At 31.9% G+C, this 27584-nt stretch overlaps 1 protein-coding gene across 4 annotated transcripts; it reads right to left on the bottom strand.

Moving 5' to 3' along the window:
- Nucleotides 1-222: 222 nt before the first annotated feature.
- LOC127732703 (zinc finger Ran-binding domain-containing protein 2-like) lies at nt 223-25987 on the bottom strand. 4 transcript variants are annotated; one of them, XR_007996406.1, is made up of 9 exons: nt 25887-25987; nt 17877-17929; nt 14553-14658; nt 11102-11184; nt 10432-10517; nt 9746-9904; nt 6553-6813; nt 5568-5657; nt 223-4923 (listed from the first exon to the last, which is right to left on the bottom strand). XR_007996406.1 is itself a non-coding variant. In XM_052241884.1 (9 exons), the coding sequence occupies exons 1-8, from the start codon at nt 25937-25939 to the stop codon at nt 5570-5572; spliced, it is 855 nt and encodes a 284-aa protein (XP_052097844.1). In that variant the 5' UTR covers nt 25940-25987; the 3' UTR covers nt 223-4923; nt 5568-5569. The 4 variants fall into 4 exon arrangements, 2 of the variants coding, with proteins under 2 accessions (XP_052097844.1, XP_052097855.1); XR_007996405.1 differs by having other exon boundaries at nt 5226-5657; nt 6587-6813; XM_052241884.1 differs by having other exon boundaries at nt 6587-6813.
- Nucleotides 25988-27584: the final 1597 nt, after the last annotated feature.

Below are 27584 nucleotides of genomic sequence, written 5' to 3'. Positions count from 1 at the left end.
ATTGTATAAAATCACTAGGTCAAGAGTCACAGCCAAATATTGAACTTGTAGAAATATTTTTGGTGTATTACCATGTGGGCATCTACAAATGTAGTATTCAAATGAACAATATTTAATTCAATCTATTTTTCTTGCACCTAACTTTGAAAATATTTGGGTAGAATTCTGGTTATGATTGCTAAAGAGAATCTGAAACCTCACTACAAAGCATTCCAAAACAGATTTAGTTCCAAATAGTTTATTTGATTATTATTGTCTAAATACATAGTTATTTATTCTGGCACATGTAAAAATACAACTATTTCATTAATGATTGACAAATTCATCAATGCATGCAAAATTAAGCAACAACAAAATGTGCAGACAACTAAATCACCTAGTCAACATTGTCAGACTAGGATACAGTCACTTACCAATAGCATCACACACAAGTATTATCGCAGACTGGGATGTCACTTACAAATAGCATCATACACAACTACCGGTATTGCATATTGGGTTACAGTAACTTACCAATAGCATCATACAAAGGTATCACTGCAGACTGGGATCCAGTTACTTACCAGTAGCATCATACAAATATATTACAGTTGTATGAACCGGCGAATAGTGGCTGACCTGAACAGTATTCTACTGATATCAGTCAGGGGTGCTACTTAAACAAGTGATTTCATCATCACTTATTTCAGTGATTTGATAAATTCAGTTATCACCTATTTAAGTGATTTTAGTGTTTTCTTTGATCTTCAAATGCTAATTTCATTGATTTTCCATATTTTCACAATCTTTTCTATAATTTTCCTACATAAACCAATTATCCCTTTTTCTTTGTATATTAATTTCACCAGTGCGCTTGGGCAGGAAGTTAGTGCGCTAAAGCTTTTAAAAGTACCCTTGGGAATTTTTCTGTAATCAAAAATTCATTAACTACTCTTACTATCAGACAAAGATCAACAATATTAGGTAACCTGATTGGTTTTCTTTAGAGTTAGAATGATCTACTTCAAGGTTATGACCTGATCTACAAACTATTCCAGTTTTTGCATATTTTAAAAAAACTGTAAAAGTGTCAGGCTTATCAAGCAAAAGACAATTTCTGCATGTACATAGTTGTTTTTTCAAAGGAATTGTTGTCTTTTTACCAATAAAAAAATCAAGCTTGTGGGAAAAATATCAAGAAAATGTTATAAACACTTATTAAAGTGATTACATTTTAACTTCTAAAATTACTTGTTTCAGTGATTTTAAAAAGTCTGTGTGAAAATTTTTAATATTTCACAGCCAAAATCACTCGAGGAAGTGATTCTGAAATCACTTGTTTAAGTAGTACCCCTGACTGGATACTGGTCTTACTGTTGTATAATATTAATAGATTAAAACAACTTAGAGTCCTTACATGTGAAAACTAAATAATGCTCAGTTTTCTGATAGAAATATTGTAACACCATGATTGTGATGTCCACATGGAAATTAATTAATTGAATATTTAATCCTACTTTTTAACTCATTTATTCAAATAAAAGTTTCATTTAAAAGCTGACCCCTGGGCCAATTGAAAAATATTCCTTTCTGGCTAACCAACCATTTGTGGTATTATGCCTTTACAGCAACAGAAATAACTCAACACTGACCAAAAATAAATTTATGTAGAATACTAAAAAGATGTCATCAAAATCTGCTCATAAAATTTATAAACTTGCTTATAAAAAAGGGTGAATCAGAGATTGACAAAGGGTATGGTCACTAGTCATTGAAGAACATATATTGACCTCCAGATGTCTCTTTTGGTTTGGTTTTGTTGCTAAGTGTTGTCATCGATGTAGCCCAATACCACCTCCTTTTATTCAAATAATACTTACCATTTTTTTTTTACATAACTTGCTATCAAAACAATCCTTTTCAATACATACCTTCTGACAGTACCAAAACCTTATTCTAAAAATTTAAAATGCCAGAAAAAAAGAGCCCAAATGTACTTTCATGTTAAAATTAAAACCACAAATTATTTAAGACTAAATACATTCTTTCTTTAACAAAACAGCTTCAATCCAATAACAAAAACAATCTTACTTCAGAGATGTTAGAGGAAATGCATTTTGACAATTCCATACCTTTTAATAAATTACAATGTTCAACAAAAAATGGTACTTAGTGAAATACAGCAATAAAAGAACAGTTCCTTGAACCATTCTTTTCTTCAGACTAAAAAATGCAAAATTATTCAAGTGAGCTATAGTTCTGTATCCCCTGAGCTAAGTTATTTGTCATGAACCATTTTCTAGGAATGGACACTTGGTGAACAGGCTGACCAAAACATCCACTTACTCTAATATCAAACTAGATCAGTTACTTAACATATATATGCTATATATCACTAATCTATAAATGTCTATATATTACTGGTAAAAATGTCACTCATTAAACAAATGCAACAAAAATATATATTAAAACAGTCATTAATTAGACTGACAATAATGTCATATAACAAAATTACTGAACAAATATACTCATATATTTATTTTGAAAATTTTATTATATTTCCAACTCATTCATTTGTCATTAGGACTGTAACAAATTTGAAAGTCAATGGGAGTGCCTGAGCACATTTTCCTTTCACTAAATCATGTATACTTAAAGTTTATCATGTCTTGTATTTTGAGAGGTACTTTTTGGTAACAACTTATTCCCTAAAATGATGGGCCTTTATAGCTTACTCTTTTATATATGTAATTGTTATTTTCATTTTCAGGGACAAAGATTATTAAAGTAAAAGTTAAATTAATTATTCAAAAAATTACAACCCTTTGACTTAAATTTAGGATAATGTCAGTTGCCTTCTGATGGTCCTGAAACATCTAGTTTGCTTCTATCTAGATTTAACAGTAAAAATACTCAGAATTTCTCATCTCACAAATAAAAACACTGATCATATTCAACATGATAAGTCCCTTGACTCCCCGAAGCAGGAAACTTACTTTTAATTATGTTTAAAAAAAGAAAAATTAAGAAAAAGGAAATCGCAAGGAGAAAAATCCACTAAGCTAACTTTACATAAACTGTTATCACAGAGATATGTCTCGCCTTTTTGTAATTTTGATAATGCAAATGTTGAAATTAAAATAGCAATACTTTAACATGTAAGTTATGCAAATATTCAAAGTCGATGAACCATGACTGAAGGTCCATGGCTAAACAATCTCCATGGAATGAGATGTGCCAATGCTAATACAACTGCATACCAAATACCATAAGTCGTTCCCTTTAAACAATCCTAAACACAAACATTAACTTGTAAACTATGTAAAAGTTTCAAAGTCAATGAACCATGATCAGGGGTGGGGCTATATAATCTCCATGGAAACGATACTTGCAAATGCCAATACATTTGCATACAAAATATCATTGACTTAACATTAGCAGTTCATCTTAAACTGATCTAATCACAAACTAATACATGTAAACTAAGCAAAATTTTCAAAGTATATAGACCATGACTTAGGGGGCGGAGCCAAATAATCTCCATGGAAATGAGATATGCCAATGCTTATACAACTGCATACCAAATATCATTGACCTACCACTAGTGGTTCCCCATAAATTGACCTAATCACAAACTAATACATGTAAACTATGAAAAGTTTCAAAGTCAATAGACCTTGACTGAGGGGGCGGGGCCAAATAATCTCCATGGTAATGAGATGTGCCAATGCTAATACAACTGCATACCAAATATCATTGACCTACCACTAGTGGTTCACCATGAACTAGACCTAATCTCAAACTAATACATTGTTGACGCTGACGCCGGAAATAGCATACTTATGTCTCGCTTTTTGACTCCGTCAAGGCGAGACAAAAAGCATCTTATTTTATTTTAAAACAATAAAAAAAAATCTTTTTTATTTTTAAATTTTCAAAATTAAGACATTCTTACACTGTTTCTTTCTGGATAGACGATCTTTTTTAAAATTCTGGTTAGGTTTTGATTTCATGAATTTCTGTATGAATTAATCTTATTACACATTATTCAAATAATAACTTAGCAATCTGAAGGTATGCTCAATACAATGATATATAATATACAATATAATGTAAAAAAAAAACTGCTTCACAAGAAAATCATATTATGACCAAAATTCTGATTTCATCAATACCATGTCAAAGTGTACATACCAATTCACTTAAAGCTGTTTTACTTGTTTTTTTCAATTTGATTTAATTTTTATCTCAAACGTAGTAAAAGTTTTAAAATAACCCATTGAAATTAATTGATTGAAGACCCTTCCCTTAAAGGAAAAATACATGCATACATTTTGTAAATACACATGTATCAAATCAAACCATGAACTGTAATCTTAACAATGAGATAAAGGATGCAAAGGTTTTTTCTGATAAGCATTTTTCATTCACAAGTTGTCAATGCTAGAATTATATTAGAATTAGCACAGACATTTGTTGAAAGTTTTCCAGCTACGCATAAAAATGAAAACATTCACTTTAATAAGTGATTATGAAATCATATGGTCAGCATATCTAGATATTTAACTGTTTTATCATTTTTCTTCATTTAGAAACTTTAGGCTGCATTTAAAAGACCTTAGATATAAGAACTTTTTAGTCATAAATAAAAGTTTACAAATTAGAAAGATATTTTCAAATCTGTGTCTAGGCAATATTGCTCCTACTAAACAAGATACTTAAAGCTGGTTATAAACACCATAAAAACTCACACAAGTAAAGCATACTGTTTTGTTTTAAGTAGTATGGAGGAAAATGATAACATTATTGCATATTAAAATGGCCAATGTCGTTTTAAACCTATTACTGGTCATTTCAACAATAAGACAACAAAGCTTTCTTTGATATTTTTCTCTACTAATGTCACTGGTTCTTTCAATTTTGAGCTGCTAACTTCCATACTATCTAAAAAAGAAAAAAAAAATTCCTTACAAACAAATATCAAATTTCCTAATCTTATGGAAAATAATCATTATAACGATTTTCTCTTGTCATCTATAAATGTACTTTAGTTGAAAATAGGCACTTCTTAGTAAAAGGTGGTGTGCTTAAAACTACTTCACATAATTATTTTAAAATTTAAACTTTCAAAGTGTAAACTGCTACAGTACTGACCTTGTACATTTTTGTACTTCTGAAACTCAAGTGTGTAGCATGAACATTTTTTACTTATAAAATCCATTTTCAGAACTTTTATGCCAGCTTACCAAGAAAACTGAATTGTAATATAAGTCAATCTCTTCTCTTTTTTGTGTCCATAATATATACAGGAACTATTTATCTACCATTTGTGTTCATCCTCTGGGTTTTTTAAGATTTATTTTGTCGATCTTTGGTCTTCTGTCATTATTTTGTTGATCAATAATTTTCATTTTGGTTTTGTTGTTATTTTTTGAAATGACATATTTTATCTAAAACTTCATATTTTCTCAAATGTATTTAAATCATTGCGATTAACTCAGAATTATTATAAAATAAACATATTTGTCTGAAGAAAATTAATTCAGCTGAACATGTGTCCTTTCAAAAGACACATTTTATCACCAAACCTCTACCGCCTTGATCCAGATTTTCTTTTCTCAGATGAAGATGATCTTGATCTTGACCGTTTTCGTGTTTTAGGACTGGGTGATCCTGACCTGAGGGAGAAAAAAATTTAAAACAATGAAATATTCAACTCATTTAAAAAAAATATCTAAACCTATTGTAACGGTATATGCACTATGTATAAATATACTGTAAACCAACTTATTTTCGCGGTTACTTTATTTCGCTTTAAGTGCCTTCCAGGCCATTTCGCAGTGATTTAATTTCATAACTTTCAAATTTACTTTATCTTGTTAAATAAGGAAAGATCCAAGTTTTACATGTTCGTGACGATTTATATTCACGTTATTTTTCTACTCGCGAAAGTTGCAAAAATAAATCGCTCACGAAAATTTGTTGGTTTACAGTATTACGAATGGACATAAAAGGAACAGGCTAGTAACATCTCTTAATATGTTAAATTTAAGTCTTAAATAGAATTATATTTAAATTTTATTTAATATTCTCCAAAGATACTATCTGCTTGAATAAGATTAAAGACAACTGGAGTTTTTACTTCAACTATAATCCTAAAAAGAGAACTTTTGGAACTTGTAATGGTGAGTTAACTGGTGTAAAGTGCTAATTGAAATGTCAGTCATACTAGTGAATTTGTCAATTAGACACAAGTACTGTATTTAGAATTTATTGCATGCATTTATTATTGTGATATTTTTTTGAAAAAAGGCAAAAATGCAAGATTAATTCTTATGATTTCAGGATGAGTCCTTATTATTGCGATAATCAAGCTGTTGCCTTACTCACATTAATAAAAACATCCCAATAATTTCTGAATTTACAGTTCCAGGGTACTTGTAAGTTAATACAGGATTTAAATATCTGAAATATTGTTTACACTAAGGTCTTGTGTATTTTTTTTACTTACCTGTGAATCATTTGATATACATATAGATCACATACATTAATATTACGTAAATTGATAATGACCTTTTAACCTTTACCAATGTAACCCTACTGTTACCTTGACCTGGACTTCCCACTTCTTTTTCTTTTTGACCAAGATGATGATCTTGATCTGGACCTTGACCTTGATGAAGAGGAAGACGATGAGCTTGATCTTGATGATGAGTGTGATTTAGATCTAGATGACCTTGATGATGATCTTGATGATGATTTACTTTTCTTGCCATCTTCATCAGAACTTCCTTGGAGGTCATATTTGCTTGCATCACCACCATCATCATCATCCTGCATTAATTAAAAAGGGGAAAATTCAGTTTTTACTATAAAATCTAATTGCATCATAAGAATGCACATGTTACTGTGCTAAGTATAACCTCACTCATAATTCAAATTATCAGAAAACAAGAAGTCTGACACTGCCAAGCTGTAGATTCTTATGTAATCATTCCGTTCGTTAGTTCTGTTTACTAGTACTGGAAATATGTGTAATGAAAAATTTTCTGTTCATTCAACATAATGGAAAATTCAATGTATCTGCAAACAGATAGTAGTCTGACGGATCTGAAAAATGATCATACATAACTCATCACTGTTAAGCTGATTAGCAAATATGAAGTGATTCTGATCAGTAGTACCTAAGAAAATGTGACAGAAATGTTTGTTGAAAGAACTGACAGAAAAAAGGATGGGCAAGGTGAATGCAAAAAGGTAGAAGGTATAATTGTATGATTTACAAATCAAAATTACATATTGGTACTTGAAGTGTATTTGCAGTTTTGTATACATTTGAACATTGTAAGAATAACTGATGCTCTGTGTTCTTACTAGTAAGGTTTTTCAGTTCTAAATGAAATTGGAATTGTTTTTGTAGTATTTTATCTCAGTTGCTTTTTTGGAGGGGGGGGGGGGGGGGGGGGGGGTGAGATCAGCACATGCATACATATTCAGACATACAACTCTAATAAACATGTGGGTATTCAATGAAAAAGATGCCTATAACTCTAGTAGGTTTTAACATGTGGAACTTCTGAAAGATAATATCTTTTAAAGTTATATTTTTATCCAAAATTCAAATCCAAAACACATTTTCAGAATAAAAGCCAGTCTGAGACACATTTCTTTGGGAGTTCCTGGGGTTGTGGGACCAGTAAATTATAAAATAAGCTGTCAGATGTAACTGCTGTAAGGGCCCTTTTTAGCCCTCAATATAAAGTCCTTTATTTTTAAGATGAATAGTATCAATTTGATGAATAAACATGTGAGAAAGTGAAATAGAACAATTAACACACAAAATATACCAAAAATTCGTAAGGGTTCCGCGGAACCCAGTGTCTCACCTACTTTTTCTGTTAATCGCAGGCTCAACAAAAATGAGGAAGTAAATCAATAAAGATATTCCTCTTGATACTATCTTTTGATTGTAAGAAGCTTCTGTCCAAGTTTGTTAAAAATCCAGGATAGTTTATGAATCTAATAAATGTTTAAAAACTTTAACTGCAGACTGAATGTAATGTTAACTGGAAGAAAACAAAAATTTCCTTCTAGATACTAGCATTTGATCATAAACAAGCTTCTGTCCAAGATTGGTACAAATCCAAAATAGTATAAGAAAGTTATTAAAATTTTAAAAACTTTAACCACAGAGTGAATGTGTTGTTTCCTGGCAGAAAATCTAAGTCCATTTAAAAGTAAAATAAGGAAAAAATAGATTTTTTTTTTTACAAAATTTACTTCTGGATACTATCTTATGATCATAAACAAGCTTCTGTCCAAGTTTGGTAGAAACCCAGGATAGTTTAAGAAAGTTATTAAAATTTTAAAAACTTTAACCACAGAGTGAATGTAATATTTCCCGGCAGAAAAACTAAGTCCATTTATAAGTAAAATACGGAAAAAATGGAATTTTATTTTTACAAAATTAACTTCTGGATACTATCTTATGATCATAAACAAGCTTCCGTCCAAGTTTGGTAGAAATCCAGGATAGTTTAAGAAAGTTATTAAAATTTCAAAAACTTTAACCACAGAGTGAATATTTGTGGACGCCGCCGACGACAACGACGACGACGCAGACGGAATGTAGGATCACTATGTCTCGCTTTTTCGACTAAAGTCAAAGGCTCGACAAAAATGGGATATCATAATGAAAATTGACAAAATCTTCTGGATTTCAAGCAAATCTAGGTATAGGCGTGCACAGTTCGACTCACTTCATATACAAGTAAGATAGGTTATTTGTTACAACAATAATAATATTAAAATATTTTTATCGCCCTGCCATAAAGTGGTCCGGGCCACATAGTTTTACCCTTATCCGTCATTCCAACATTCTGTCATTAATACGTCATTCCGTCATTCTGTCATTCCGCAACGAACTGTTATACAGACTTTTTTTCTAAATAAAATTGAGAATGGAAATGGTAAATGCCTTCACTTATTGAGCTGATTTTGAGTTTGTAAGTCAACTTTGACGAGTTACAGATCAAGTTTACGTTTGGTTCTGCTCTTCTGATTTTTTCCAAAATTATGGGCTTTGGACTTTAAAATTTCGTGAAAATAATAGTTATACGGACTTTCACTCTCAAATTTCCACTCCTAAAAATAACTTCAAGCTTTTTTTGCAAGTGGGGCCAATCGTTACGACACATCTAGTTTTTACATGTTTCCTTTTCCTTAAAATAAATTGAAATCTGCCTATTTTCGATGTTTCTGTTGAAAGTTTATACTCATCTACAACTAATTATGAAAACTAATATATAACCTTTGTCAAATAGATATAAACAATTATTTTTTATCAAGGATGTTTCCTCCTCTGTTTCAAAATAACAAGCTTTTGAAAAGACTGTTATAAATTGATAGTATATAAATAACAGAACTTAAAAAGCAGAAAAAATAAAAGGTCTTTGTCCTTTTGATTTTGAGATATATATATATAATTAATTGAAAATTTGGCAGGATAAAATTTTCTCTAGATTTTTGTTATACATTTAACATTGGCACATTTTCTCTTTCAAAAACTATGAAAAAATAACAAGGATTTTATAAGATTTTCGAAAAGTGGATTTTTAAACTATATGTAATAAAATTATGAAAAGAAAAGGGATTAGCGGGCAAAATTCTTATTGGCACTATATGGATAAAACTCAAGGATTCCAAATATCTGACAAAAAGTCAAAAACTAGAGTAGCAAACATCCTTAACACACTAGAAATCTAACCTCATCAGAATCTAGCTGGTATTTAGATACATCCTCATCATCGTCATCATCCTCTTCTTCCTCCTCCTCCTCTTGCTCCTCATTTTCTTCATGCTTTGGTTCTGGTTCAATTACCTTTGTTTCAGTAGAATTTCTAAATTTCTTTTTCTTTCTACCAAACTAGATAAAAAAAAATTCATTAAGTGAACCTTCACAATGTATTCAAATGGACTAAATGTGCAAATATGTATAGATATCTTAAAATAACTGATCAGATACTTTCTTGTCTTGCTGATCATTTTTGTCATTTTAAAGATTCTATCCATCTATTATAGTTTTCAAGATAAATGACAAAAACTGTATTTTACCCCTATGTTCTATTTTTAGCCATGATGACCATGTTTGGTGGAAGGCGGCTTCATCAAACACTTTTTTAAACTAGATACACTGTTGATGATTTTTTCAAAGTTTGGTTAAATTTGGCCCAGTAGTTTCAGAGGAGATGATCTATTCAAAAGTTAAAGGACTACAGACCTCAATGATGGCAAAAGCTCACACTTGCCCTTTAGGCCAGGGGAGCTAAAAAAGATAAAATCTATGTATTTATCATTGTTAACATAAAAATAAGAATTATTAAAAAAAAAAACACAAACTACAATCTCATAGATAAAACAAATACTGAATTGTGAAATAAAAACAGAAATAACCTCATCAACTAAAGCATCATCTTCTTCAACATCCCGGTGTACATATTCAACAACTTCGTCCCTTTCCATATAACCTCCTCCAAATCCTGCAAAACACAATCATTAAATTAACACATTGAATTGTCTTAAACCATCATTGCATATTTCAAAACTGTAATCCTCAGCTCCACATCTGAAAATCTAGTTACATATTTCAGAGTAATCACAGATACAAAATGCCTTCCACCAATTGTCTGTATTTGAAGATATGGTTAAGTCCATGTAATATATGTGCTATGGAGAACCCTAAAAATCAGATAAAAAATAAAGCAAGAGGTACCAAATGCAAACTACATAAGAAAGAAAACAAAACAAAAAAACAATGAACATCTTTTGCTGTAAAACACATGACGTGAACCAAATATTGTGAAATCATACATATTGTCAATGTAATTGATAAATCTAAGTGTGCATAGATAAATACTTATAAATGTTTTAGTAAAAAAATAAATAAAAGAAGGTTGCAAGACATTTTTATGGATGGACAATACACAAAACTGATGTTCAACCAACTTACGGTAAGACACACAGAACTGTGTCTTCATGTATAATATTTTCGTTTATAAATAAAGTTTTTCAAAATGTCTAACTTTTCTAAATAAAATTGGAAACCAAAACAAATTTGACATACCTGTTCTTTGCTCAGTTTTCCCATACTTAGGAGCATTACACAAATTACATGTCATTCTTCTGGCCCAGTTTACATTCCCACAACTACAAAATAGGGAATGATACATTTTGATCAGTTTGCATTGTTTTGCAAAAGTATATATTTGCTTAAGCATATTTAATATGAATATTTATGTTTGTGAAATGACTTCTCGGAGAATCAACAATTGCAACTTCACAGTAAATAAATGGGGAATGTGTCCAGATGATGCCCCCGCTTGCATATCATATAAAGTTATAAAGGGACATAACTGAAGAACGGTAAAGTGACAGTACCCAAATTTGTACTTGATCTGTGTTTTGTGGTAATAAGTATTGTGTATAAGTTTCATAACATTTGTTTGAGGCAAACTTAAGTTAGAGAACGGAAACGAAAAATTCAGCAATTTTTCCGTTTCTAAAGGGGCATAACTCTAGAACAGTAAAAGTGACACCACCAAAATTCAAACTTGATCTGTGTTTTGTGTTAATAAGCATTGTGTATAAGTTTCATAACATTTGGTTGAGGCAAACTATTGTTAGAGAACAGAAACGAAAAATTCAGCAATTTTTCAATTTGTAAATGGGCATATAATAACTCTAGAACGGTTAAAGTGACACCATCAAAATTCAAACTTGATCTGTATTTTGTGGTAATAAGCATTGTGTATAAGTTCCATAACATTTGGTTGAGGCAAACTTATGTTAGAGAACAGAAACGAAAAATTCAGCAATTTTTCCATTTGTAAATGGGCATATAATTACTCTAGAAAGTGACGCCACCAAAATTCAAACTTGATCTGTGTTTTGGGATAATAAGCATTGTGTATAAGTTTCATAACATTTGGTTGAGGCAAACTGAAGTTAGAGAAGGGAAACCAACTTTGGGACGTACGGACGGACAGACAAGGGTAAAACTTAATGCCCCCTCCGCTACGGCGGGGGCATAAAAATAAGCTTGACAATAATTTATCTTCATCCTTATAATATCTAGAATAAAATATATTCGTGATCTTTTTGGCCCATACTTTTCATTGTAAATGATATTTGCTGAAAGTCACAAACACAACTCTTTTCATAAATGATAACTTTTTCATTGAATAACATATAAAATACACAAAATTAATATGAGTTACGAGTACTGCTAGCTATGTTCACAAAATGTTACACTGAGCCTCTGGTAAAATGGAAGATTTGCGATGGAAAATCCCATAAAAACATAATGTAATTCCAATAAAAAACAAAATACTGTATAGCGGGTTATTTTTGCTGGGTGTTAATTTTCGCTTATTTTGGCGGTTAAATGAAAATCGTGAAAATAAATTCTGTTCTGTACTTCCGAATAGGTAAAGCATTCTGTCAAAGATCTCTATTTTTCCTGTAGGCAGGTCGATAACGGTAAATGTTAGTTTTAACAACATAAATGTCAAAAGGCATTGTACATACATGTACTTTATAAAATGAGTCTTGAGTTCTATCTAAACTATATACACTTATTAATTAGTGTCAAATAAGGTACTCTGTCAGGTATTTTACCATTATCAATTAGTGTCAAATTATATGAGAGTTGAAAGTTCACTCTTGATACTTTTATAACTCAATAAGTACATCAAAGGTCAGGTCAATTTCGTAACTAATCAACTGCAACATTTACAAGTAGCTTATACATCTGTGACAAATATATAAGTTACCACATTCTATTGATTAACTGTATCAGAATATAATCAATAAATAACACGTCAATCAGGCAGAAAAATTATTTAATCATTACAATAGACACTTGTTTGATTTATTTTTTTTACTGCAACCATTTCAGTATCCACCAAAATATTAGTTGGCAATTGAGAATCCGCCAAAATATAAACTGCCAAAATTTTTGGTATACTTTGTTGCCCCTAAATCGTAAAATTTTACACCCACGAAAAAAACCTGTTATACAGTAGGTGCACAATGTCTGGATTTTTCATATCAAATGTAAGGATATATGTTAAAGCCACTTGAAACACTCATAACAATCAAAATACAATTGACATTTCAAATCCCAAGGCAAAATAGCCATTTACTGGGCTATTGAACCCACCAAGAAGGCAACATAGAATTTTAATTTAAGTGGTTTCAAAATTTGTGAAGTCAACATTAAATGTATGAAAAATATATGAGAAACAACAAGCATTCTGAGAGTATTGCACGGCAATACATAGTCCCCTACCGGGTAAAAATTCATTATACTGGAAAAAAATGCTAACTTGTCATGGTGTGAACAAAAAGAAAATATCAAGTCAATATCTTCAAGCATGACTAAAAACTGTGTGGAAAACTGATTATATGAGTGAATTTTTCAAGTCCAAGGACCATACATATGTAACTCTGCACAAAATTATCAGACAGAAACAAAAATTTGAACTTGATCTGTAACTTGTCATGATAAAACTATATACCAATTATCAATCAATATCTTCAAACATGATGAAAAAAAGTGTGGAAAACACTCTAGCATTAGATGTGATTAATAGTTCTCTAAAATTAGATATGATGTAATACAATGTATATTTATTTTCAAGTTATAATCAAATATAATTAATAGTTCCAAATATTTTTTCTTTCATTTGTCACAAACTAATATAGATTTGTAACTTATCTATAAAATGTCAACAACTTTTATCTATACACAATGTAATGTAATGAAAAATATACCTTAATAAAAATTTATTATTATCTAATTAAAAGATTTCACAATTTTTTTTTTTATGTATATAGCATTCAGAAAATTAGTTTATACAAAATAAAAACACTTCAAACAATTAACCAAAGAATGTCTTTAAAAAAATGAGTTATCTCTCTTTGTACAGAAATATGGTTTAACATACAAAATGTAGTACTCTAACATTAGATATGGACCATGATAACTCTGGACTAAATCATCAGACCGGAACAAAATTCGAACTTGATCTATAACTTGTCATGATAAAACTATATGCCAAATATCAAATCAATATCTTCAAGAACGAAGAAAAAAAGTGTGGAAAGCTGATTTGCCGGACTGACAGATGGACAGACGGACGGACAGACAGACAGACAGATGGAGTGCAAACCTAAAGTCCCCTTCGACTTCGTCGATAGGGGACTAATAAAAATTTCAAAATATGTGTACTAAAAGCAATCTTAAAATGTAAACTTTACAAAAATGTCGAGAAAGAAAGGGGTTGCTGAACAAAAATTTTAGTTAACAACCAAGGGAGTCAGAGTGCTTACATTGTACATGATAATATATTAAGAAAAAAATTAAAACAGTGTGATTAGTAATGGTATTACACAATTCTTTATTTTATGGTGAATTTGCTGAACCAAATAAGTCCCAAATACACTTTCTCCTTTATAGCATATACACAATCAACACTGATAAATCACTTGTATATGAGCACTATTCTTTTTACCTTTTACACTGCCAGTCATCAGCACTAAATAAACCTTTACTTTTTTCTGCCAATCCTTTTCCTATTTCTGTTCCTCCTTTCTTAAAAATCAATCCATCTTTCTTTTCTGTAATAAGAAAAGAAAGAATTAACAAGCATTCTGAGAGTATTGCATGGCAATACATAGTCCCCTACCGGTTAAGAATTCATTGTACTGGAACAAAATGCTAACTTGATCTAAAACTTTGCATGGTGTAAACTATATAACAAATATCAAGTCAATATCTTCAAGCATGACGAAAAAAAGTGTGAAAAACTGATTATTTGAGTGAATTTTCTAAGTCCAAGGACCATAACTCTGCACAAAATCATCAGACCAGAACATAATTCGTTCTTGATCTGTAACTTGTCATGATAAAACTATATACCAATTTTCAAATCAACATCTTCAAGAATGACGAAAAAAAGTGTGGAAAACTGATTATTTGAGTGAGTTTTTTAAGTCCAAGGACCATAACTCTGTACAAAATCATCAGACCAGAACATAATTCGTTCTTGATCTGTAACTTGTCATGATAAAACTATATACCAATTTTCAAATCAATATCTTCAAGAGTGACGAAAAAAAGTGTGGAAAACTGATTATTTGAGTGAATTTTCCAAGTCCAAGGAACATAACTCTGCACAAAATTATCAGACTGGAACAAAATTCGAACTTGATCTGTAACTTGTCATGATAAAACAATACACCAAATATCAAATCAATATCTTCAAGCATGAACAAATGAAATGCTCCGCTGGGCGCAGCTTGATACGACCACAGCGGTCGAACCCTGAACAGTTGGGGCAAGTATGGACACAACATTTAAGCTTGATACAGCTCTGAATTTGGATTGTGATTAAATATTTGACACAGCACAGGTTTCTGACACAGAATGAATGTGGTCTAAGAACTTAAAAATTTTTAATTTACCTATTCAAACCAAATCATTATTATTTGCTTTATATATAAATCAGAAATAACCAATTTAAAATGGAAAATTTTAAAGAAAAAATTTTTTGAAGCAATTACCCCCAAAATCAATCCCAGCCTTCCCTTTAACTTTGTGGTATGGTACCTTGCAGTACAATTTCAGAGAGATCCATACACTTGAACACAAGTTATTGTCTGGAAACTAGAAAAATGCTTATTTTTGGCCGCTTTTTGGCCCCTTATTCCTAAACGTTTTGGGCAATTACCCCCAAACTCAATTCCAGCTTTCCCTTTGTGAAATGGAACCTTGTAGTACAATTTCAGAAAGATCCATACACTTACACACAAGTTATTGTCATGAAACTAGAAAATGCTTGTTTTTTGCCCCTTTTTTGGTCCCTAATTCCTAATTTTTTTAAGGCTATTACCCCCAAAATCAATGCTTATTTTTGGCCCCTAATTCCTTAACTGATGGTACCATAACCCCCAAAATCAATCCCAACTTTCCTTTTGTGGTATTGAACCTTATGGTAAAATTTCATATAGATCCACTTACTTAAACTAAAGTAAGAGTGCGAAAACCAATGTGTCTTCGGACGACGACGCCAACGTCATACCAATATACGACCGCAAAGTTTAAAAAAGTGTGGAAAACGGATTTGCCGGACTGACGGATGGACAGACAGACAAACAGACAGAGTGCAAACCTAAAGTCCCCTTCCACTTTGTCGGTAGGGGACTAAAAATCAAAAAAAGTTGGTAAATAAAAGAAGAATGTGTCACTTGTAAATATATGGCAAATTCAGCAATTTTTCAATTTATAAAATTCGTAAGGGTTCCGCGGAACCCAGTGTCTCGCCTACTTTTGCTGTTAATCGCAGGCTCAACAAAAATGAGGAAAAAAATTAATCAAAATATTCCTCTCTATACTATCATTTAATTGTAAGTAGCTTCTGTCCAATTTTGGTAAAAATCCAGGATAGTTTATGAATCTAATAAATGTTTTAAAAACTTAAACTGCAGACTGTATGTAATGTTAACTGGAAGAAAAACTAAGTCCATTTATAAGTAAAATACAGAAAAAATGGAACAATATTTTAACAAAATTTCCTTCTAGATACTAGCTTTTAATCATAAACAAGCTTCTGTCCAAGTTTGGTAGAAATCCAGGATAGTTTAAGAAAGTTATTAAAATTTCAAAAACTTTAACCACAGAGTGAATGTAATGTTAACTGGCAGAAAAACTAAGTCCATTTATAAGTAAAATACGGAAAAAATGGATTTTTTTTTTTTACAAAATTTACTTTTGGATATTATCTTATGATCATAAACAAGCTTCTGTCCAAGTTTGGTAGAAATCCAGGATAGTTTAAGAAAGTTATTAAAATTTCAAAAACTTTAACCACAGAGTGAATATTTGTGGACGCGGCCGAAAAGTCGAAGGCTTGACAAAAAGGACATAACTCGAGGACAGCTAAAGTGACGCCACCAAAATTCAAATTTGATCTGTGTTTGGTGGTAACAAGCATTCATAATTTCATAACATTTGGTTGAGGCAAACTAAAGTTAAGGTGCGGAAACGGCAAGTTTAGCAATTTTTCCATTTATAAAGGGACATAACTTGAGAACAGCGATAGTGACACCACTCAAAATCGATCTTGATCTAATTTTGGTGGTAACAAGCATTGTGTACAAGTTTTATTACATTTGATTGAGGCAAACTAAAGTTAAAAGACGGAAACTTATTTTGAGAAGTACAGACGAAGTGTAAAACTTGATACACCCTCCGCCGTGGCAGGGCCATAAAAATGTCATTAAAGGCCAATAACTCCTATAATGAGTCGTTGTAAGATTTCAGTCATACTAACAATTTTGTAGATCGTGCCTTGCTGATCATTTTTGCTCATTTAAGTTTTCATCTATTTTTAAGATATAAGTCAAAAACACAAAACATTGGTAAAATTTGTCATTTAAGGGCAATAATTCCTATAGGAAGTTGTCTGAAAGTTTTGATTTGAAAAAACAAAACGTAGATCTGAGCATTTTGTATCAGATTTTATCCGTTCATAGTGGTTTTCAAGATAACAGATGAAACTTGCATTTTACCCCATATTCTATTTTTAGCCATGTCAGCCATGTTGGTTGACAGGTGGGGTCATAGGTCAACTAAATATCCAAATGATGCTTGTGTCTTATATTAGTTTGGTTAGATTTGGTCCCGTAGTTTCAGAGGTGAAGATTTTTGTAAAAGTTAACAGACGACGACATACAATGCCATGCAACTGATGAGAAAAGCTAAAAATGCAGATGGATGGACAACTGTATACCAAACTATATCAGTCAATGAAAAGTTAGTAAAAATTATAAATTACCTTTACCACATTTGTTACACTGAGTTCTTCTAGAAAAGTTGACATTGCCACACCTGTAAGATAGATATTGCAGTTACATATACTGGTATACATTATATATAACTTTAAGTTTCATTAACAAGTAGTTAAGAAAACCTTTTTTTCAGCAAAAGAAAACCATATATATGTCAGCGCTATTAGGAATATTGACAAAATAATTGACAAACAAACAATTAAATACCACAGCAAGGTATACATTTGTACCTTTATATAGGTCAACATATGAAATATTGACCCTTAACAACAAAAGATAAGATTCTACAATAACTTTTTAAACCTGTTCCATCACCATACATCAGACAAGGACTTTCAAATTTGTTTCTGGTCTAAAGTATTTTTTTTTTTAATTTGACCAAAGCATTAAACAAAGAAAAAATATTTCAAATGATAACATGTATATTTTTTCTATCATGTTACAAAAATGTAGGTAATTCTATCAAGCATTATTACTCAAATTCTTATATTTTTTGTAGGGATGTCAACTCGGTGAACATTTACTAATCAAGTACTAGTTGGTTTTATTGAGCAATACTCGAGGACTCGCTTGGGAATATTTCTACAACATGGAAACACAAAAATATGTATTTTACATTCTGTGGTTTGTAACAGTTGTTCAATGGACGAAAAACCATCTACATAAGTATCTGGGACAAGGAATTACACACCATAATTAATAGCTCATTACCTACAAGTACTACTTAATTTAAAAACAATAATCTAATAAATATAATTTAATGGACACCTATTCAAAAATAATAATAAGGAAAAACCATATCAAACAATAGTATTTGGTAATCGTTAAGAAAACACATCTAATATTTACAAAGGCGTAAGGATTAGAAGTTTATCTATTAACTGAGGGTCACCAGAGGATGCAATGAATTTGTTTTATTTGGAATAATTATTTTGTCAACTATTATTGGGGTCAGTCGGTTTTGCAACTTTGTAAAAACAGTCTTGCAGAAGAAAATATTTGCTCTGATGGTACCTATGTGACGGAATGTCTAAGACATGTTTAGTTTAAAGTGTTGGCCTTGGTATAGCCCATGTATTTTCGGAGGCATTTTAAATGGAAATTTAGCACAAGCATTCGAAACAAAATGTATTTTATTTACTAGTATGATTAATCAGTGATGCCTATTTAATTTTTCGAAAGAGGTTCTCGAGAAGATCAATTTTATATATAAAAGACAGCAATATTCTAACAGGAAACTGATTAGTCAAGAATTGTTTTGGTATTCGATACTCGGTACTACCGAGCGATACCCGAATACTCAAGTACTCATTGACATCCCTAATTTTTTATAAGTCCATCACTTTGTGGTCCAAAAAGGCCCTTAATGCACAAACTCAATCACTTGTGACACAGTATAAACATAATCATTACCTGATCTGTACATAAATCAGGCTTTTAGTTTCTTAATGTGAATTGTTTTACACTTGTCGTTTTAAGGGCTTTTATAGCTTGCTATGCGGTATGGGTTTTGCTCATTGTTGAAGGCCATACGGTGACCTATAGTTGCTAACCTTTAGTGATCGGGAAGGTCTAGCGCAATTTGCGCATTTTGACCAAAAATGGTGCTAAGAGTGACAAATGTCAGCCCCAATGTGGCGCACATTATTTTCGCTTGTATCAACATTTAGATATCATAAAAAGTATTTCCGTGTCGCCATTTTTGTGTACAAAACAAGGTTGTGCTTTGCTCCAATGACAGGAGCACCACCTACATTTTTGGGCCGTCGAAGGTGTTTTGCTTCATGTTAACAGTTAACAATAGCAACTTGCGGCATATCTGAACCCCAAACCATGATCAAATTTTCAAAGTAAACAACGTTTATTCTGTGAAAGTTGGCTAGTACAGATGAGAAATTTTCTCAAATTATAATCTTTAAAGTAAACTTGCTATAATTTTGATCGAAAAACCCAAGGGCCTTTTTTAAAATATCGTACTTGTCTCCATAAAAGGCGCTTCATTGTTCTTGTCAATTTTTTGGTCTTTGGTTCGTTTATAAATTTTGTAAACATGCCTCCAAAGAAGCAATGAATTGTTGTTTTGCATGGCCATTGATTGCGATAAAAATAATAATAAAAAAAAAATGCTGAGGAAATGCCTGAAACGTCCTCAAATACAGAACTTCGGACAAAGTATGTCAGTTGACGAAGACCCAAATTTAATGTCAAAGGAACTTGAAAAATAAACAAGGAGACTGTACTGGTGAAGGTACTAGTATTAAAACAGTAAATAAAGATTCTCATAAATATCACCCTGTTTGGGAGAAGTTATGGCCCTGATTATTGTATGATGGCAGCAAAATGTACAGCAAATCTTGCCAAAAAGCTGGAAAGAAAAATACCATGGCATTAGGCTGCACAACATTTAAAACCAGTACAATCTTGATTTCAGCATTTCCTTAATCTTGATTCATGTTCATTGAAGTGGTGTTGGTCTTGGTCATATGTTGTTCAGTTCTATAGTTTTTATTATAAGTCATAAAGTGTCAATTTCTGAGTGAGGTTAAGTATCATGAACACATATATATATGATGTCAGTCTTAGCTGGGACTATTATACTAGTCCCAGGTCTTAGTCACATAAATCACCATGAACTAAATATAAATTAACATTTGTTCACTCAAAACTACAAAAGCACAGGAACAATATCAATTAGAATCATACAGGTTAGTACCTCTTCATGCTCTTTGCTGAGACATACACTTTTGATATTTTTTTGTTGCCCATTCATTTGACAAATTGCCCATTAACTCTAAAAATGGCCCATTGAATTTTTTTTTTTTTGGGGGTATGGTACCTTGCAGTACAATTTCAGAGAGATCCATACACTTGAACACAAGTTATTGTCTGGAAACTAGAAAAATGCTTATTTTTAACCCCTTATTCCTAAATGTTTTGGGCAATTACCCCAAACTCAACTCCAGCTTTCCCTTTGTGATATGGAACCTTGTAGTACAATTTCATACACTTACACACAAGTTATTGTCATGAAACTAGAAAAATGCTTGTTTTTTGCCCCTTTTTTGGCCCCTAATTCCTAAAATTTTGAGGCAATTACCGCCAAAATCAATCCCAGCATTCCCTTTGTGATATGGAACCTTGTGGTACAATGTCAGAGAGATCCATACACTAACACACAAGTTATTGTCTGGAAGTTACAAAAATGCTTATTTTTGGCCCCTTATTCCTTAACTGTTGGTACCATAACCAAAAATGTTTTGCAGTCGTATAAAAGGTACTGTGGTCGTTGGTTTAATCCTTAGTGTGGTCAGGCTAAAGACTTTAAAATCTATATTAAATTTGCTGCTTCTCTTCTAAGCATGCAACATTTAGTAGTAAGAGCAAAGACTTGTTGGCTGTTAGTCTGAATAGTGTGTCCGGTTAGTGTAACAAGTCTATCTGCGGGCGTGAACTGGCACAGATTGTCAGTTTAGTACAAATCAGGGTTCATATTTATATCACATTAACAAGTTCTTGTCCTGATTAATGCATTTAATCTAGCCAGCCATTCATCATCATCATTCTTGAAAACATATTATTTGGTTCAGCCTAAGAGTAATTATATGCATGTACATTGGACCGTATAGAAAATATTTTGTTTGGATGGTCTTCTTCAGAATTTATGAATATCAGGCTAGTTGAAAAGCTATTATACCTTTGGGCTTACATGTATATTAAGTCTTATTGGCAGAAAGCCCATAGAAAAGGTCTATACATTATCTGTTATGTTCACAGATTCGTTTTTTGGTACTGATTTTGAATTACCGGTATATAGTCATTTAAGAAAGCCAAGTATTTGGTGTCAATTTGAAGTAAAAATGTATGGCTGCCAATTATTTATATGAATTCTAATATTCTAATGATCTCTTAGTCCATGCAGTCTCTGGTCAATGTTAACAAGATGATTCATCAGACTGTTTGCAATCCACATTCGTTATGGGTGATGGTATTTATTAAATGGCAAATTAATAATGAAAGAAACATTTTTTTTTAATCATCTTTTGTCATGTTATTTTCTGTCAGACAATTTTTCTTTTTTTGTTTAGTTGCAAGATTTATTTTATTTTGGTCTGCAAAATTTTTTTCATAGAGATAAGTGTTTTTACGATATATATAAGCCCCCCTTTCCCATTTAATAAAACCTCGTTTTTTATACGATCCTAATTAAAAAAGTTAGTGTTTTTTTTTATTTCCCATTGAAAAATATTAATTGTTTTCAAAGATTCTGGCCTCCTGGGTGTAGTAAGTAACCATTCAACTTCCTGCTTACAAGGTGTCAATTTAAACTCAGTCATTAGAACATGTTGTGATTTACCTGGTTAACAAATAATTCACACCTAATACATGTCACATTGCGAAATTACGTCTCTGACACGTTTATATTCAAATTAGAAATTTATTGCCATTTAGAATTAAATATTTATCTGAAATACACATTTAGAACGTGTAGAATCCATAAATTTGCGAACAATAACAGAAAAACTCAATGCAAGCCCGTTATGAAACTATCAAACTAAAACACTAAGAAACCATAATTTTACCTACAATCATAAAAACAACTCAATTAAAGCCATATGAAAGTATCAAATAATTATAAACACATTCTCAATTTTACAATATAATTAATCAAGAATCATATATTATTATTTAATATCAAGAATACAAAGCCGACCATGATTAAAGATTAATAAACACATAAATTAAAATAATAGCAAGTTTATACTGGGACATAATATATTAGTATAATAGTCTCAGTTTGATACAAACCCAGGTTATATAATTTGATTATGTTATTTATTACACTGAAAGCCGAGTCGGTTTCATAACAGAGGTTGTTAGAACATTCATCATTACTTTGAGAACTTTTAATTACCAAAGTAGATTGCGCGAGGATTTATTAGTGGCCACGAAAATATACGTTAGTTCGCCGAGTTGCGAATCTCTTGTACTATATGTCTCTGGTTATACTACACATAACAATTAGTTTAACTGACTTTAAATTCAACAATTTAAAGCTAGGAAACTGCCAGATCACTTCAATTCTACATCTTGGCAAATTCCAAAGCATCAGTGCTTGCCAACATTTCTTTCACGACTTTGGCGAGCAGAGGTCTCACTAATTAGCGACAAGAAGCGACAAGAAGCGTCAAGAAGCAACAAGAAGACAAATTTAGCGACAAAAAAGTTTAAATACTATTAAAACTAGAGGCTCTCAAGAGCCTGTGTCGCTCACCTGACTCTACTTTGGTTTTAGAAATCATGTAAAGATAGATAAAAATCATAACAGATACCCAAATAATGATTGAGGCCAAATTTTGATTAATATTGGTCCCGTTATTTAATAAAATATCCTGGTGGCCATCTTGAACAGTAAATCGACAACAAAGTAGCAACACTTGGTCAGCACTTCATAAGGAACATTCATGCCATGTTTGGTTTCATTCCATTCAGTGGTACTCTAAAAGAAGACATTTGTATGTATTTCCCATAGGGTCCTATGTTAAACTAAGCCCCCCCCCCCCTAGCGGCCATCTTGGATGATGGATCGACTGCAAAGTAACAACACTTGGTCAGCAACCCATAAGGAACATTCATGCCATGTTTGGTTTCATTCCATTCAGTGGTTCGCTAAAAGAAGACATTTGTATGTATTTCCCTTAGGTCCTTTGTTAAACTAAGTCCCCTGCTGTCGGCCATCTTTGATGATGGACCGACTGCAAAGTAACAACACTTGGTCAGCACCTCATAAGGAACATTCATGCCATGTTTGGTTTCTTTCCATTCAGTGGTTCTCTAAAAGAAAACATTTGTATGTATTTCCCATAGGATCCTATGTTAAACTAAGTCCCCCGCTGGCGGCCATCTTGGATGATGGATCGGCTACAAAGTAACAACACTTGGTCAGCACCTCATAAGGGACATTCATGCCATGTTTGGTTTCATTCCATTCAGTGGTTCTCTAAAAGAAGACATTTGTATGTATTTCCCATAGGGTCCTATGTTAAACTGAGTCCCCTGCTGGCGGCCATCTTGGATGATGGACCGACTGCAAAGTAACAACACTTGGTCAGCATCTCATAAGGAACATTCATGCCATGTTTGGTTCCATTCCATTCAGTGGTTCTCTAAAAGAAGACATTTTTATGTATTTCCCATAGGGTCCTATGTTAAACTAAGTCCCCCGCTGGCGGCCATCTTGGATGATGGATTGGCTACAAAGTAACAACACTTGGTCAGCACCTCATAAGGAACATTCATGCCATGTTTGGTTTCATTCCATTCAGTGGTTCTCTAAAAGAAGACATTTGTATATATTTCCCATAGGGTCCTATGTTAAACTAAGTTCCCCGATGGCGGCCATCTTGGATGATGGATCGGCTACAAAGTAACAACACATGGTCAGCACCTCATAAGGAACATTCATGCCATGTTTGGTTTTATTCCATTCAGTGGTTCTCTAAAAGAAGTCATTTGTATGCATTTCCCATAGGGTCCTATGTTAAACTAAGTCCCCCGCTGGCGGCCATCTTGGATGATGGATCGGCTACAAAGTAACAACACTTGGTGAGCACCTCATAAGGAACATTCATGCCATGTTTGGTTTCATTCCATTCAGTGGTTCTCTAAAAGAAGTCATTTGTATGCATTTCCCATAGGGTCCTATGTTAAACTAAGTCCCCCACTGGCGGCCATCTTGGATGATGGATCGGCTACAAAGTAACAACACTTGGTCAGCACCTCATAAGGAACATTCATGTCATGTTTGGTTTCATTCCATTCAGTGGTTCTCTAGAAGAAGTTCAAAATGTAAAAAGTTAACGCCGACGACGGACGACAAGTGATGAGAAAAGCTCACTTGGCCCTTCGGGCCAGGTGAGCTAAAAAAATAGGAATATTTCAATTAATTGCAGTTGATTATTTGCTGTTTTATAAAGTTTCAATCATGTTTGTTAGATTTAGTACCACTACGTTCAATATAGTATTTTAATGAATTTTTAGAAAAAATATTTTATTACATTATATTAATGTATGTATCAATCTGAACATTTGTAACAATCCCATGTCCCATCCTATATATATATTATATATATGGACCTTTTTAGTGAAATAAATAAAGATTAGATTATCTGATAATTTGGTTTGAACCTTTGATATATCAACCATGCCGACTCTACGTATTATCGATTTATTCATTTATACAGTAAACTGTAAATATATCTATTTAAACATATTATCCTTGAAAAACTCTTTCTAGAACATTATTTTCTTCGCTCAGTATCATTAGAGACATATATGTCTCTGGTATCATGAAATAATGAAAATTCTCGTATATTTAAAATAAAACCACACACATTTTAATGCATGTTTCTATATCTATTTGTTTCAAATAATCATTATTTAGATATCTTAACGCTAAATTTATTTTCTTGTCGCTAAATAAGCTTTCTTGTCGCTTCTTGTCGCTAATTAGTGAGACCCGTCTCACACTTTACCTAGGGCTGAGGTAACAATCATTAATTATGTTTGACACCCATGCTGCCAAGGAAAGCCATCTATGTCCAAATTAATTTTGGCTTAACTTTAAATTTGTTGATAAACCAGAAACAAATGTACATTGGCAATATTAAATCGTCAATTTTGCTGTTGTTAATCGTATGAAATGGTCTTTGTTGATGGTAGGAAATGGCAATGGTATAAAATGGTATAAAATGGCTCGCTTCTACTTCTTACACAAGCTGTATCATCTACTAATTATTACTTAATTTTCTGGTTAAATTAAAAGAAAAAATTATGTTGACCAGGAGTAAGTCCAAATTAGTATTACTATTAAACTACAAAATAATTTATCAAAATATTACGGTATGACTGTGCTTAGACACTACAGACTACAGTATAGGATGCTATATATGTTTTGCAGCATCATTAAAATCACCATACATATGCATGAAATTATATACTTGGTATCATTGCAGATCCAGTCGCCCTCATTAGGTTTGAATCTCGACGACATATTTATCGGGAAAAATGGCTTTTCCTTGCAAAACGCCTTGCTAAATGCCGCTTGTAACCTTGAGAAATAAAATTTATGGCTTTTGATTCCGATCAATATTTTTCATTTCTTAAAAAAACAAATAATATCAACACCTCAAACGTTTAATGATAAATATAAAATATTTGAAAATTTAATACACGTTAATAATTAAAATATATGTATATAAGCAATAAATATGTACCGATACAGTGTGTTAAATGTCCTCCTTTACGCCATAACCCATGGTAGTGCTCCTACTAAAGGAGGAAGATACAGAACATTCATACATACTGGCTCTCCCCAATCATGTATTAAACTAACTAACTAACTAACTATCTAATTTTATTCAGTATAAAATCCAGTACAAAAGGATCATCGGTAAAATACATGAAAACATTGAAAAAATAAAACAAAAAAGGGACAGCAATTTTGTGACGTATAACAAACAATAGTCAAAACACCCACATCAATATTATGCAATTATTCCCACTGATGAATTTCTGATCATGATACATTTGTCTATATATATAAAAGAAATCTGTTGAGAACGTCAGTCTCCGAACAGTTCATTTAATATCTAAATTTATCAAAATTATCTAAATTACAAAAACATGGTACAATATTAACAATGTATACGTCATCATAAAACTTTTCCTATCGTCTTGATAGAGTTGGGTTGCCGCGTGATTCACATATGAAATGAAACTCATCTTCAATTTTGTTATCAATACAATGTTTACATATTCTTTGAACCAAAGGCGTATTATTATATCTGCCTTTTTCGATGTGTATATTGTGGTTAGAAATTCTTAATTTACAGAACTGTCTGACTAATATATTGTTTCGAGATATTCAACTTTGTATAAGTCTCAGTTTTATATTCCCTTTTTAGCTTGTAATATGTACGTAATTTGTTTTGGTCTTCACCTGATAAACACGAGAAAAAATATTTTTCATATCTTTCTTGTAATCTTTTTTTCATTGCAGATATGAGTTTTCCTTCTGACTGTCTTCCTTTATTATTCCAGACATGGTCAAAACCAATGAATATTAGAAACTGAAAAATGTGTTTGTTAAAGGTACATGGAAAGGTACAATCAACATCTTCGATTGACTTATATGCTAATTTTGAAAAATTCAAAAGAGGGTCTTTATGCCCGTACGAAATTATAAGGCGTATTACGACTGGGAATCTGGCGTAAACCAGGCGTAAGTGGTAGTTACGTGTCCAGATCCAGGCGTAAGTGGTCGTTACGTGTCCAGATCCAGGCGTAAGGGAACAGGAAACGTAAATTTGTAGTCCTATACGGGCGTAGAAAATATGGTAAACCTGGCGTAAATTGAAATAAGCAAGGCGTAAATTTTCCTACGGGCGTAAAACTGTTGGTTTGGCGTAAATCATAATGCTTTGTTGATAAAGGATCATGGGATTTTTTTTCAAAATTTGGCTCTTTCGTTGGTATTATTTTGCAAGAGTTCGACTTATGGCAGCTTTATATATTCAGGGATAATTAAGATTGTTTTGTGCTTTTTGGAAGAATTTGAAATTGGAATTAAGGAATTATGCAATCAAATTGATTAATGAAAATTGTGAAATAAAAGGAAAGTAATATACATGATAAAA

The sequence above is a fragment of the Mytilus californianus genome, unplaced genomic scaffold (genome assembly GCF_021869535.1).
Source record: "Mytilus californianus isolate M0D057914Y unplaced genomic scaffold, xbMytCali1.0.p SCAF_1, whole genome shotgun sequence".
Taxonomy (NCBI): domain Eukaryota; kingdom Metazoa; phylum Mollusca; class Bivalvia; order Mytilida; family Mytilidae; genus Mytilus; species Mytilus californianus.
This window is presented reverse-complemented; position numbering and strand designations above follow the sequence as displayed.